Here is a 14,366-nt window from a genome sequence, read left to right on the forward strand (position 1 = left end):
TGTATTTGTATAGTATTATTGTTAGTATTTTGTATGTTATATTTCTTTTTGTTTACTGTTTTATATAGAAATAATAGTAAAATTTTACATTGAGTATTGATATAGAAAAATATATGGAAAAATTAATTTACATAGAAACATTACTTCACACTTTGTTAAAAGTAAGCTTCTATCAAGCAATTCAGTGCTGCTTCCATGTAAATTGCCTCACCCAATAGTCATCATAATCACTGTACAGATGAGGCAGTGGAGGATAGAGGGATCAGAGAAGTTTTGTGATTGCCTAAAGTCTCAAGGCTAAAGTGGTAGAACTGAAATTCAATTCCAGGGTTTTTGACTCTTAATCCAGTGCTTTTCTTCTGTGTGGTTGTTTTCTTGGCACAGGGCCAGAATTCAAATACCACTCCTCTGCCAAGTCCACTATGCCAGAGTTAACATTTCCTATGAGACAGGAGATGGTGGAATGAGTACTTAAATATATTTTGTAATAATCACTGTGGGCATCTTGTTAGGAAATCAAAAAGGGGTGATATAAATAAGAATTACTAAGTAGCAGTGAGGTTTTTTATCATTATATCAAGTAGAAGAGCTTCCCCCCCATGCATTACAGATTAGATATTTTAGCCTCAGTAACACAGATTGTATTTACTTGAGAAACAAACCCCAGTTTTTCTTGTTACAGTAAACTTCGTTGCCTGTAATGAAAAAATATCTCTTAGTTATACTAGGTTTTCAACATGCAAAGAATACATTAAATCATATATGGGATGTGCTATAGATTATAAAGTGTTTTTAAAATGATAGTTACACAGTGCTTTTAATATTCCTATACAACTTCCCTTTTACAGTGATCCATAATTTTTTTTTCTTCCCTTCTTCACTCAGCCACCATTAGCCCTTCCAAGGATATTAGTGGCTCTAGGATTAATGCTGCTCCCCTGCAGCTGGAAGGGATTAACAGGGACAGGGATTTTCCCCTTGTTGGCTTCCCAAGAAGGTGTAATTGAATAAAGTAAATAAAAACAAATTACTTCACATTTTGTTAAAAGGAAGCTTCTACCAAGCAATTCAAAGAGAAGTAGAATCTAAAATTTTAGAGTTTAGAACCGTTTTTTTTGGAAGTGGGCTATTGGAGTTAGAATAGCCATAACATAAAACAGTGAATTTTACTAAAGAAAATGACTCTCAGAAATCTTGTTCAAATAGGATAGATTCTTTTTGTTTACTGTTTTATATAGAAATAATAGTAAAATTTTACATTGAGTATTGATATAGATTGTTGGGGAGTTCCTAAGTTGAAGGTAGTTGGCTATATAGAATATTGGTCTAGAGATGATTTTTTAAAATTAAGTGCTAATTCTGATAAAGGTATTTATAAAAATAACAATAAAGTTGGGAATATGATAATAAAAACAGTTACTTACTTTTAAACACATATACTAGAATTTCTTATTTGGAAATGTCATTCTTGAATGTGGTCACCATTGAAGGTATTTGGAATGTAAACTATGTGACTATCACCCAAAAGTCTTTATTCCTCTAGATGTTTCCTTTGGAGACATTTAAGTCACAGTAAAATGTATCTTATTACTTTATAGCAGTCACTATATTATTGGTATCAGAAGGTATATCACTTAGCTTATTCATTAATTTGGCCCCAGAAGATTTTTGGCTATCTGCAAAAAGCAAAGAAGTGATGGAGTAATGAGTTCCTATAGATGTCAGGCAATGGTAATATAATTAGAGTAGCCATGCAAGTGGAAAGATAACCATTTTGAATGGGGCAGTATACAAGTAGGTGTATATAATTACCAGTGTTACCTTAAAAATTAAAATTATACAATTGAACTTTAAACTTCCACATCAAGCTTTCAGTGAGTATTTGATAGGTTAACCTTTGCATCCTGTAATGGCTCTGATATATTTTGTGTGTTGTACATTTGTGTTTCTTCAGGTGTAATTTCATATCTGTTCTCTCCTAACTAGACTGTGATATAGCAAGGTCAACATATGTGTTGTCTAATTCACAGTTGAGTCCTCAGCACCTGGCAAAGATGAGATACCATATGTTTTATTTAACTGAATTTTGTTGGGGGAAAAAATGAGGTCGTGAGAATCAACTACTACACTTGCAGGAGCCTTCTTTAGGAGGTGGTCATTCTTTAATTCCATGAAGTTTTCTTTGCCTCATTTCTAAAAGCCTAAATTCTAGATCTCAGCATGACATGTTAACTGATCCTCATGGGCCTCCTGCTCTGTAGAAACATAGTGTACTTTAAAGTTCTTATGTGGTAGCTAGATCTCTGGCAAAATGTGTTTCCTGCTGTTAATAAAACTATTTTTCTATTAATTTTTGTGAATTCATATATAATTGGTTAACTTGAGGTAGGCAGTGAGCAAATTTGAGGGTGCAGTAAATCATTAACATTGGAAACATCCATATGAATAGAATCATTTTCAATATATTCTTTAATGTTTGTTCATTAAAAAAAATCACATCATTGAGGTGTGGTAACTGATTTGTCCTAGTGCAAGTATGATCTAGCAGGCTCTAAGTTACTATTTATTGGTGGTTTCATTTTCCCATTGTACAGATTTGAGTGGTGATTAAAGTGACATTTTGGTATTCTCACAAGTAATATACATACTGGTTGTTGTGGTTTCATTCAGCACATTTAAGTTTGGGTGGGTGATAGTAGTTTTAAATCATTGAGTTGTAACTGTGCAAATACGTAAGTAAATATAAAATACATGATAAAATGCCCGTTTTTGATCATGGCTATTTGGAGTTAAAAAAATTAGAGCTTGGAATATTTAATTGGGTATAAATCAAGCCCTAAACATTCTGATTTATTTTTTTTTAATTACTTAGGGAACCTTAATTTTTTTTATCATTTTACCAGATATACCTAACTTTAAACTTACAGCTCATTGATGTATTTTAGGTGGTTCATCTCCTTTACCCTTTTATCTTCAGAATCAGGTTTTAATGGCTTTGGTAATTTGTTATTCTCAAGTAAGTTAGATCTCACATACATGTATATGATAGTTTTTAAAAATCTCTGAGCATATGTAATTCTTCATTTCCTTTGTTATTCAGAATTTTTCACTGTTCTCAAAAGTTTTTATTACTAAGATGTTTGCACCTGAATGAAGCAATCTTATGAGTTTAAAAAAATGAACACTTGTTCCAATTACTTGTCTGGCTTGTAGCTATTTTTGAAGCTGAGCTATCTCACTTTTTACTTGCTTTGGTTAAGAAAGCAACACTTAGCCACCAGGGACAACTAAAGGAATTTTAAGTTAATTTTGTTACAGCTCAAATTTGCCATCATTAAATGTAAGCTTTAATCATATATCTTTTGAGAAATACTCATTCCAGTCTTTGAAGCAAGTTTTAGTCCTCTAAGAATTTCACGAGAATTCCACTTACCTCTTTAAAAAAAGTATAAGAAAATAAACTCTATTAAATATGTTTATTTTCAATCTATTATAAAAGAGGTATATTCATTCCTTAAGCTTTGGATTTGTATCCAGATTCCTGGAATAGTCTGTGTTAATAGTAATAATAGAATATTAGCATTCTAAAACTGGCTTGTGAAATAATATGTTGGGTTTTTTTTTTAATGAAAAAAATAGAGTATCCATTGAGCTTGTACAGAAAAGAGCCACATTATTTTAAGTGATAACATTCTCTTCAGTTTTGCTAAATAATTTTCCTTGCATTCACATTTGACAGTCACATTGGTGTTTATATCCTGGGCATTTTCAAGTTTCTAGTGCTTTTTCTTGAGAGTTTTCTCCAAACCTATTCAATCAATGCTTTCAAGTAAATTACTCCTTTCAAGCTTGTCTTTGTTTCCATCATGAATATTTGTGGGGTTTTTAGCCATTTCCAAGAGTGCCATTTTACTAATTTACTAGCAATATTTAAACATTCCAAAATACAGGTAGCATCATGACTTTTAGAGCTGTAAAGGGCCCATGAGATAAGTGTGGAGAAGTACACCATTTGGGTATTTGTTAACTGTATACATTTTGTTAGCAGTATAGTAATGTCTTATGATTCCTGCCTACTACGTTAGGGTTTGATTAGTCAATAAAATTACTAATGTAGTGGGTAAAACCTTTTGGGATAAGATGGTATCAAAAGAAGTCTTCTAAATCATCAGCATAAAGGAAGTAGCCTTTTGTTGTTTTTATCTTCCTTTAGACACAACAAAGAAGAGGTAGAATTTTCAGGACGGAGTCTTAAAAACTTTACCAGTTTGGAAGGAAGAAATAAGGAATATAGACAGCTTTTTCTTTTAGTTTTCTTTGCTGTTAACTTATTTTCATAAGCCAAAAAAATGGGATGGAGAGGTGGACAGCAAATACCAGTTGCTTTAAATGTTTTATCTTAATCCTTCTTTTTATAGGGAATTGACTCTCTTTTGGAGTAAACTGCAAAGAAGAATTGACCCTTCTTTAGACACTTTTTTGGAACGATGTCGTCAGTTTGGTGTCATAGCTAAAACACAGCAGCATTTATTTTGCCTGATTAGAGTTATACAAACTGAAGTGAGTAATTTATGCTTTTTATGCTTAATTGTCCTAGAGGGGAGAAATGAGTGGGGAGATAACTTCTCAGGCAAAACTACTTTTTTAATTAAAGAAAAATGAGAAACAATGGGGTTTAATAAGAGTATGGAATTGGACATATCTAGCTGTTTCTGCAGATTGACTTCCTAGGAATCCAGTTTTCTTAATGGGAAATAGTAACTTGAAGTGACAAGCCACTGGAGAAAGGAGAAAAGTATGTTTCTTGGCTGTCACCTCAGTGACCCTGTATCTACTTTTACTAGAACAATGTTCTATATTTCATATAGGCGTGTTTGCAAATTAACATAATTATAAATGAAGAAGGTATAATTCTATTTTTACCTGCTGAAGATGGAGTGAAAGCATTTTTTAGGTTTTAGAGTAATAGAATAGTTCCAGAATCAACTGTCCATAAATCAAAAAATTTTTTAATGCTAGCAAAATTTTAAATTTTAGGAAATGAGTATTTCCTAAAATGAAAATGCCATTATAAAACCTTATTTTTTGAGCTCAGCACTGTAGATATATGCTAAGAATGCCAGCCTAGAGATTTGGGATGAATCTTATGCTGTGCTCTATTTTTGTTCTGTTTTGTTTTTAATATATACTCATAACTGAGTTCTCCATATACCCATATCTATATTGGACCATGGATATGTTTTATGGGTTACTTCTTTGACAATATCCAAGGATTGTTCATACTGAAGTCAAGGCACAGTTGTATCTTTGATATTCCCTTCCTTCTTTAATGTAATCTTCAATATCTTCTACTTTATTTTTCTCCAGTGAAGATAGGAAAAAAGTAAAACAGTTATCAAAAGCGAATTCATGGTCAGATAGGTCAGGTGATAATTATTTCTAATCATTGTGAATCAAGTTATGTCTCTTGTCACAGAACATGTTCAAATAATTATAGTATTTACCTTGCTTAAAGAAATTACTGTTACCGCTTGCCTTTTAAAAAGTTTTGTTTTTTAATCTTTAAAGGAAGTATTTATTTTCTATTACTGGGTAACAAATTACCACAAATTTAACACTTAAAACCACAACTGTTTATTAGCTCACAGTTTTATATGGCAGAAGTCATCCAACACAGTGTGGCAGTGTTTGCTGCCCAGAGTATAAGGCTGAAACTGAGGTGTTGCACTGGGCTGAGTTCTTATCTGGAGGCTCTGTGGAAAGTCTTCTAAGCTTATTCTTACTGTTAACAGAATTCACTTCCTTTCAGGTGTAGGACTAAAGTTCTCATTTTCTTGCTGGCTGTCAGCCATAGTCTGTTTTCAGCTCCTGGAAGCCTCCCGCATTCCATCCCTCCATTTTCAAGCTGGTTTAGGCACAAGGACTCCACCTCCTTCAAATCTGACCTTCTCCATCTGTGACTTGCAGACCTATATTTAAAGGGCTGGAGTGATTAGGTCAGACCCACCTAGGTGGACTGTTATCTTAAGATCAACTGATTTGGGGCCTTAATTACATTTGCAAAGTCCTTTTTGCCATATAACATTAACATAATCACAGTAATGATACCATATTCACAGGTTCTGCTTACATTCACTCAAGAGAAGATACAAAAGTGAGGATTAACGGGGGTCATTGTAGAATTCTGCTTACCACAAAGAACCACAGAAAATGGGAAAGCTTCTAGAAGACTAAGGAAAGTGGGTTTTTTTTCTGATACAGACCAAGGAATTTGTGTCCAGATAGATAACCAGAACTCTTTTCTCTTTAATCCTAGTCTAGGCTACTTTCCACCATAATCCTTATTTGAGCTATTTGTTTTGAAGGGTAGAAAAGATATGGACTGGTAGGTAGAAGAACGAGTGTAGAATTCCTTTCAAATTGGTTGATTCACCTGTAGGTTTTTAAAAAAGGGAGGTGATCTAACCTGTATCAGTTAGGATCTAGTTCTACTTTGAGTGATAGATAGCCCACAATTGCAGCAGTGTAAAGAAGATGGAAACTTCTCTCTCACTCATATAGGTAGACAGGCCAGAGTTGCTTTAGTGGCTCCACACAGCAGAAACCCAGGTTCCTTTGCTATCAACACATAGCTTCCACCTTGTGTTCAAAACCTAACTGTTCTGATCCCAGCTTTAACGTCTCCGTTCCAGTAAGGAGAGGGGTGGGGAGCAAACCACACTATAGCACACCTTTTCCCCACTCCCTCCAGTATACACCCACACATACATGTGGCTTGGTCTAGCTGCAGGGGAGGCTAGAATTAGTCATTATTCTGGGTGACTTTATAACCAGATAAAAATCAGTTCTGTTTTTGTAAAAGGAGAGGGGGAAAGGGTATTAGGGACAGCTGTTAACCAATCACAAGCCCTTGGGAAAGAAAGGGTTAGTGATGCTGATGTGGTCATTAGGTCTCTTGCAGAAGGCAACAAACAGTGTGTAATGGAGAGGGCCTTGTAGTAATAGTACATCTTTATTTTTCTGGGATTCTGTTCTCTATATAAATAGCTTAAAGCAGATAATCACTTAAAGTTACTAAACTTTCGTCCTGTGACTTGAGAAAGTCATAAGTGGAAGGGAATGACTTCAGAGAAGCCAGGGTCTCTCTCAACACTATAAAAAAATAGTATGATAGAATGAATGTAGATGTGGTTGTATTTTGAAGTGAAAGGTATAAGAAGAGGGGTCATTGTGAATCCAGTTTATTTGATCATGGGGCCTTTTTTCATGGAACATATGGTACTATCATTTTGCAATACATGGCTTTATCTAGTTTAATCCCCTCCCTTTAGTAATAAGCTGAAAATCAGAGATGTGTGACTTGTAAGGATCATACACCTAATTCTCAGCAGATTTAGGACTACACTGTGGGTGTCTAGACAAATTGCATAATGTGATATAAGATTACCATTTTTATAAGTCAGAGCACAGAGGACTTGGGGAGCCAGGTAAGTTTTAAAATAATTTACAGGTTCCCAACAAGTTGTTATTAACTCCTTTTGGAAGACTCCCAAGATAAACAGCAAAGAATGTCCATTCTTTTTTAAACATCCTAATCTGTTTGAAATGGTAAAATCTGTGAAATCACTAGGAACACCTAAAAAAAAGAACTAGAAATACCAGTGTACATTTTGAACAGATATACCAAGACATTACTTGTTAAAGGAGTGGTGTAAATTAGAGTTTAGGGTATGGGATGTGGAGCTGAATTTTGAAGAAATGGATGGACATGAACAAATTGGTGGGTTTTAAACCAGGAAGCTTGAAAGAACAAAGAGTGACTTGAAATATTGTATCAAGGGCACATTATATGTAGCCAAGTCAGTTGAGCTTTGGAGTTAACATAGGCTGTAAAATGTCTAAGAACTCAGGTTCTGGACACAGATTGCTTTAAGTTTAAATCCTTTCTCTTCTGCTTACTAGCTGGTGACATTGGGCAGTAGTCTTCTGAGTCTTAGTTTCTTCATCTGTAAAATGAGGATAATATATACTAACAGTTTATTTAGAACAGTGCCTAGGATGTAGTAAGGGTTCTGTAAATTGATGGCAATTATTTCTTTCTGTTCTTAGCATTTAGAATGGTGTCCAATACAGAATAACTGCTTAGCAAATTGATTACTGATTTGAATAGTGGAATTTATCCTCATTTTCCATGGTATTCTGTTGAACGTTTTACTATGTGCCAACATTGTAGTGATCTGATTTCATTATTATATTTCATTTTATAACAGCATCAGGAGGAAAATCTTACACTGTCACTGCAATTGCCATTTTACAGATTAGGAAACTGAGGCTTAGAGGAGTTAAGAACTTTTCACTGTAGTGAAGCTAGGGTTCAAAGGCATACTCTTAAGTACTGCATTTTAAGCCACTCTGCCACATAATCCCACTGCTTTACTCATATTATTTTCACATTCCATTTCAACCTCTCACATAAGACATCTTGTATGCACTAGCCTTTTGTCACATATGACCAGATATTTTTCCTGATTTTTGACTAGTTTTTGAGTCTCTGCTGCTATAGAGAGATTTTCTGATTTTTTGTTGTTTTTCCACAAGAAGCTGAGGTTCAGTATACCTGTAACTATCAAGTCCTAATTCTTTTAGGAAATGGGGAGAATCATTTATTAAGCCTTGAGGTTTTGAAAATATCCAAGTGTTTCATGACACATGAAAGTTCTTAACTTGCATTCAGTCTTAGGTTCACTTTTATACATGTGTTTCTACTCACACTCATTTAGTCCTTGTCCTTCCTACCCAGCTAAGACAGTTCCTTTTCAAATCCTTCAGTGGCCTTATTTATCTCAAATTCCTTTGAATTCAAGAGCCTTTATTATTCATACATTTGACACATAGGTAAATTCCTTGAGTGTTAGTTAGGGACTGCTTGAATATACGATGCCATATAAAGTTGGATACATTATGAATATTGTTGTTCATGATTGTAGCATCTAATCCAGTCCTTTGCATGCGACAAGAAGGATCTAAATGTAACTTGCAGGAAGAAAAATTTAAGATAAATTTAAGAACTCTAGAAGTTTTGAGAAGTGTGTATATACCAGTGAAAGTTATGTAATGTTTCTGTAATGAAGAAAATGACTTTCCTCCCCTGTTTTTCTTACAGGCACAAGATGCAGGTCTTGGGGTGTCAGTTCTACTATGCGTCAGAGCTCTTCAACTCAGATCAAGTGAAGATGAAGAAATGAAGACATCAGTTTGTAAAACAATTGCTTGTCTTCTACCAGAAGATTTAGAAGTTAGAAGAGCCTGTCAGCTTACAGAATTCTTAATTGAACCCAGTTTGGATGGATTTAATAGGTTGGAAGAATTGTATTTGCAACCAGATCAAAAATTTGATGAAGAAAATGCACCAGTTCCAAATTCTCTCCGATGTGAGCTTCTACTAGCTTTAAAAGCCCACTGGCCTTTTGATCCTGAATTTTGGGACTGGAAAACTTTAAAACGACACTGCCACCAACTCCTAGGACAAGAAGCCTCAGATTCTGATGATGATCTAAGTGGCTATGAAATGTCTATTAATGACACAGATGTTTTAGAGTCATTTCTCAGTGACTATGAGGAAGGTAAAGAAGATAAACAATATAGGAGAAGAGATATGACAGATCAGCATAAGGAGAAGAGAGACAAAAAACCCACTGGTTCTTCAGAAAGATATCAGAGGTGGCTTCAGTATAAATTTTTCTGTTTGTTATGTAAGCGGGAATGTATAGAGGCCAGGATTCTTCATCATTCTAAGATGCATATGGAAGATGGAATTTATACCTGTCCAGTTTGTATTAAAAAATTCAAGAGAAAAGAAATATTTGTTCCTCATGTGATGGAACATGTTAAAATGCCACCAAGCAGAAGGGATCGCTCTAGAAAGAAATTACTGTTGAAAGGCTCTCAAAAGGGAATTTGTCCCAAGAGTCCCTCTGCAACCCTGGAGCAAAATCAGTCATTGAATGAACAAGCCAAAGGAGAGTCTCATGAATATGTCACATTCAGCAAATTAGAAGATTGCCATCTGCAAGACAGAGATTTGTACCCATGTCCTGGCACAGACTGTTCCCGTGTGTTTAAGCAGTTTAAATACTTAAGTGTGCATCTTAAAGCTGAACACCAAAATAATGATGAAAATGCCAAGCACTACTTAGATATGAAAAACAGAAGAGAGAAGTGTACTTACTGTCGACGACATTTCATGTCTGCTTTTCACTTGCGGGAACATGAACAAGTACACTGTGGTCCTCAACCATACATGTGTGTTTCTATTGATTGCTATGCAAGATTTGGATCGGTGAATGAACTACTTAATCATAAACAAAAACATGATGATCTACGTTATAAATGTGAATTAAATGGCTGTAATATTGTTTTCAGTGACTTGGGACAGCTTTACCACCATGAAGCACAACACTTTAGGGATGCATCTTACACATGTAACTTTGTTGGCTGTAAAAAGTTCTATTATTCCAAAATTGAGTATCAGAATCACCTCTCAGTGCATAATGTTGAAAGTTCAAATGGAGATGTGAAAAAATCAGTGAAACTTGAGGAGCCTGAAGCAGGTGAAAAGCAAGATTGTATTGAGCAGCCCCATCTACTTGACCAAACTAATAAATCACATTTACCTGAGGATCTTCTTTTCTGTGCAGGATCAGCTAGTTCTCAGATAGAAACTGCAGAAAATCTGAAAGAAAACAGTGACAGCAATTCCAGTGAACAGTTAAGTCATAGCTCTTCAGCCTCCATGAATGAGGAGTTAATTGACACATTGGATCACTCTGAAACCATGCAGGATATATTACTATCTCATGAGAAAGTCTTTGTGCCCTCTAGCCTAAAAGAAAAACGTTCCAATGTGGCAGTTTGTTTTGATGGGACTAAGTTCACCTGTGGTTTTGATGGCTGTGGTTCCACCTACAAAAATGCAAGAGGGATGCAAAAACATCTACGGAAGGTTCACCCTTACCATTTCAAACCCAAAAAGATAAAGACAAAAGATCTCTTTCCCTGTTTGGGTAATGAACATAATCAAACTACTGAAAAGTTTGATGTAGAACCTAAACCCAGCTCAGATACAAATAGTGACTCCCCAGATGAAAGTCCAGATCACAATATTCATACTAAATGTAAACGAGAACATCAAGGTTATTCCTCAGGAGCCTCCTTTTGTGCTTCTAAAAGGCCATGTACAGAGGATACTATGTTGGAGCTTCTGTTACGCTTGAAACATTTAAGCTTGAAAAATTCAATAACACATGGCTCTTTCTCAGGGTCATTGCAAGGGTACCCATCCAGTGGTGCTAAGTCTCTTTCATCTACCATCTCAGACCTTAATTTTCAGAATCAAGATGAAAATATGCCAAGTCAGTACCTTGCACAGTTGGCAGCTAAGCCTTTTTTCTGTGAGCTTCAAGGATGCAAATACGAATTTGTGACCAGAGAGGCTTTGTTAATGCATTATCTTAAAAAACATAATTATTCAAAAGAAAAAGTCCTTCAGTTAACCATGTTTCAGCATCGGTATTCTCCATTTCAGTGTCATATTTGCCAAAGGTCATTTACAAGAAAAACACACCTTAGGATTCATTACAAAAATAAACATCAAATTGGCAGTGACAGAGTAACTCACAAACTATTAGATAATGAAAAATGTGACCATGAAGGCCCATGCTCAGTAGACAGGTTGAAAGGTGATTGTTCTGCAGAACTTGGTGGAGATCCCACCAGTAACTCAGAGAAGCCACACTGTCACTCTAAAAAGGATGAATGCAGTTCAGAAACAGATTTGGAGTCATCTTGTGAGGAAACGGAAAGTAAAATATCTGATATTTCATCACCAATTGGCAGCCATAGAGAAGAGCGAGAAGGAAGAGAGGGGAGAGGCAGCAGGAGAACTGTTGCTAAAGGAAATCTCTGCTATATTTTGAATAAATACCACAAACCATTCCATTGTATCCATAAAACTTGTAACTCCTCCTTCACCAATCTAAAAGGCTTGATTCGCCATTACAGAACTGTACATCAGTACAACAAAGAACAGTTATGTTTAGAGAAGGACAAAGCAAGAACCAAAAGGGAACTTGTCAAATGTAAAAAGATTTTTGCTTGCAAATACAAGGAATGTAACAAACGTTTCCTGTGTTCCAAAGCTCTTGCTAAGCACTGTAGTGACTCTCATAACCTAGACCCTATTGAAGAGCCTAAAGTGCTTTCTGAAGCTGAATCTGCAGCAAGGTTTTCCTGTAACCAGCCTCAGTGCCCTGCTGTTTTTTATACATTCGGCAAATTGAAGCACCACTTGATGGAACAGCATAATATTGAAGGAGAAATACATTCAGATTATGAAATTCATTGTGATCTTAATGGCTGTGGCCAGATATTCACCCATCGCAGTAATTATTCTCAACATGTATATTACCGGCATAAAGACTATTATGATGATCTGTTTAGGAGCCAGAAAGTGGCAAATGAAAGGCTACTAAGGAGTGAGAAGGTGTGTCCAAGTCACACTCAGGGGCATGAACATCAAACTACCAGAAGATCATTTAATGCTAAGGCAAAAAAATGTGGCTTAATCAAAGAAAAGAAGGCTCCAATTAGTTTTAAAACAAGAGCTGAAGCCCTCCATATGTGTGTGGAGCATTCTGAGCACACACAGTACCCCTGCATGGTCCAAGGATGCTTATCTGTGGTGAAGCTGGAAAGCAGCATAGTGAGGCATTACAAACGCACCCATCAGATGAGTAGTGCCTATTTAGAGCAACAGATGGAAAATCTTGTGGTTTGTGTTAAGTACGGTACCAAAATTAAGGAGGAGCCCCCTTCTGATGTAGAGCCCTACATAAAGAAAGAAGAAGATACAAGCTGTGAATCAGAGCACACAAAGCATGGCCATTCCCCAGGTGACAGTAGCGTGCCTGTCCAGAGCACTGATTGCCTTCATCCAGGTGAAAGGGATGGAGATCAGAAAGGATGTATCGAAAGCCAGCCAGTATTTGATGCAGGTACTCTGCTCTACAGAGGAACTTTGAAATGTAACCATAGTTCAGAAACCACTTCTTTGGAACAATGTAATATAGTTCAGCCTCCTCCTTGTAAAATAGAAAATTCCATACCTAATTCTGATGGGATTGAAAGTGGGACTTACTTCACAAGTTTCCAGCTTCCTTTACCAAGGATCAAAGACTCCGAAACTGGGCAGCAAAGTTCAGGGCAAGAAAACACTGTAAAAAATTTAACCCATGTCCCAAAAGAGAATTTTAGGAAGCATCCACAGCCCAGGTCATTTGATTTGAAGACTTACAAACCTATGGGATTTGAATCTTCATTTCTGAAATTTATTCAGGAAAGTGAAGAGAAAGAAGATGATTTTGATGATTGGGAACCTTCAGAGCACTTAACATTAAGTCATTCTTCACAACCCAGTAATGACTTAGGGGGTATTACAGCAAGTACTATGGTGAATGACAATGACCCTGAAGTTGACATACCTCATTCTTCCAGTGACTCTGCAATTCATGAAAACCTGACTGCAATCCCACCTTTAATAGTAGCTGAGACGACAACAGTTCCTTCTTTGGAAAACCTGAGGGTCGTATTGGACAAAGCATTAACAGACTGTGGAGAGCTTGCCTTAAAACAGCTTCATTACCTTCGGCCAGTGGTTGTCCTTGAAAGATCTAAGTTTTCCACACCAATTTTGGACTTGTTTCCAACAAAAAAGACAGATGAGCTTTGTGTAGGAAGTTCCTAAATAGCAGTTTTGTTTTTGAAACAGACTGGCTCCAACACTGCAACATGGGGACAATTGCCAATTCGAACAAAGGCTGAGAACCAGCCATACTGTTGTTTAGGGTAGAATAGGCTGTGTATTTACATGAATGTATAATATCTATGTCAGCAGTATTGGCTGAGTCCATTAGCTCTCCAGTTGGTTTATTGATTGGGTTTTTTTGTTTATTAAAAAAAGAAATGGAACTTTACTCTTGTTTGGTGCTAATTAATACATCAAAATATATTGGGGCTTCCTTTTTCAAATTAAGTGTGCATGATTGTATATGGAAAAAATACTAAGATCCCAGGGTGGGAGGGTTAGGGAAAGGGATATGGAGTTCTTACTTGACTTGAATGTGCACCTGAGGGTGCTTTGTGTAATATATTGTACACTACAGCATCTTATATTTTTTGAGTTGAGTTTCAATAAATTACAATTTTTCACCCATTTCTTGTTTACTCATAATGAGTTTTCATGCCACACGTAAACTGGAATTATATTGGTATTTTCTGGAGCGTGCACTTATATTTTACCCCAGTAGTTT

The 14,366-nt window shown here is 35.8% G+C and overlaps 1 protein-coding gene across 1 annotated transcript in view; it reads left to right on the forward strand.

Moving 5' to 3' along the window:
* Positions 1–14,030, forward strand: part of RLF (RLF zinc finger) — a 74,977-nt gene extending 60,947 nt beyond the window's left edge. Inside the window, exons 7-8 of the mRNA XM_036876493.2 lie at positions 4,419–4,560; positions 9,164–14,030. Of these exons, the coding sequence (XP_036732388.1) occupies positions 4,419–4,560; positions 9,164–13,801 (4,780 nt within the window). The 3' untranslated portion in view covers positions 13,802–14,030. The remainder of the gene's footprint in view (positions 1–4,418; positions 4,561–9,163) is intronic.
* The last annotated feature ends 336 nt before the right edge of the window (positions 14,031–14,366 follow it).

The sequence above is a fragment of the Manis pentadactyla genome, chromosome 4, assembly GCF_030020395.1.
Source record: "Manis pentadactyla isolate mManPen7 chromosome 4, mManPen7.hap1, whole genome shotgun sequence".
Classification (NCBI taxonomy): Eukaryota; Metazoa; Chordata; class Mammalia; order Pholidota; family Manidae; genus Manis; species Manis pentadactyla.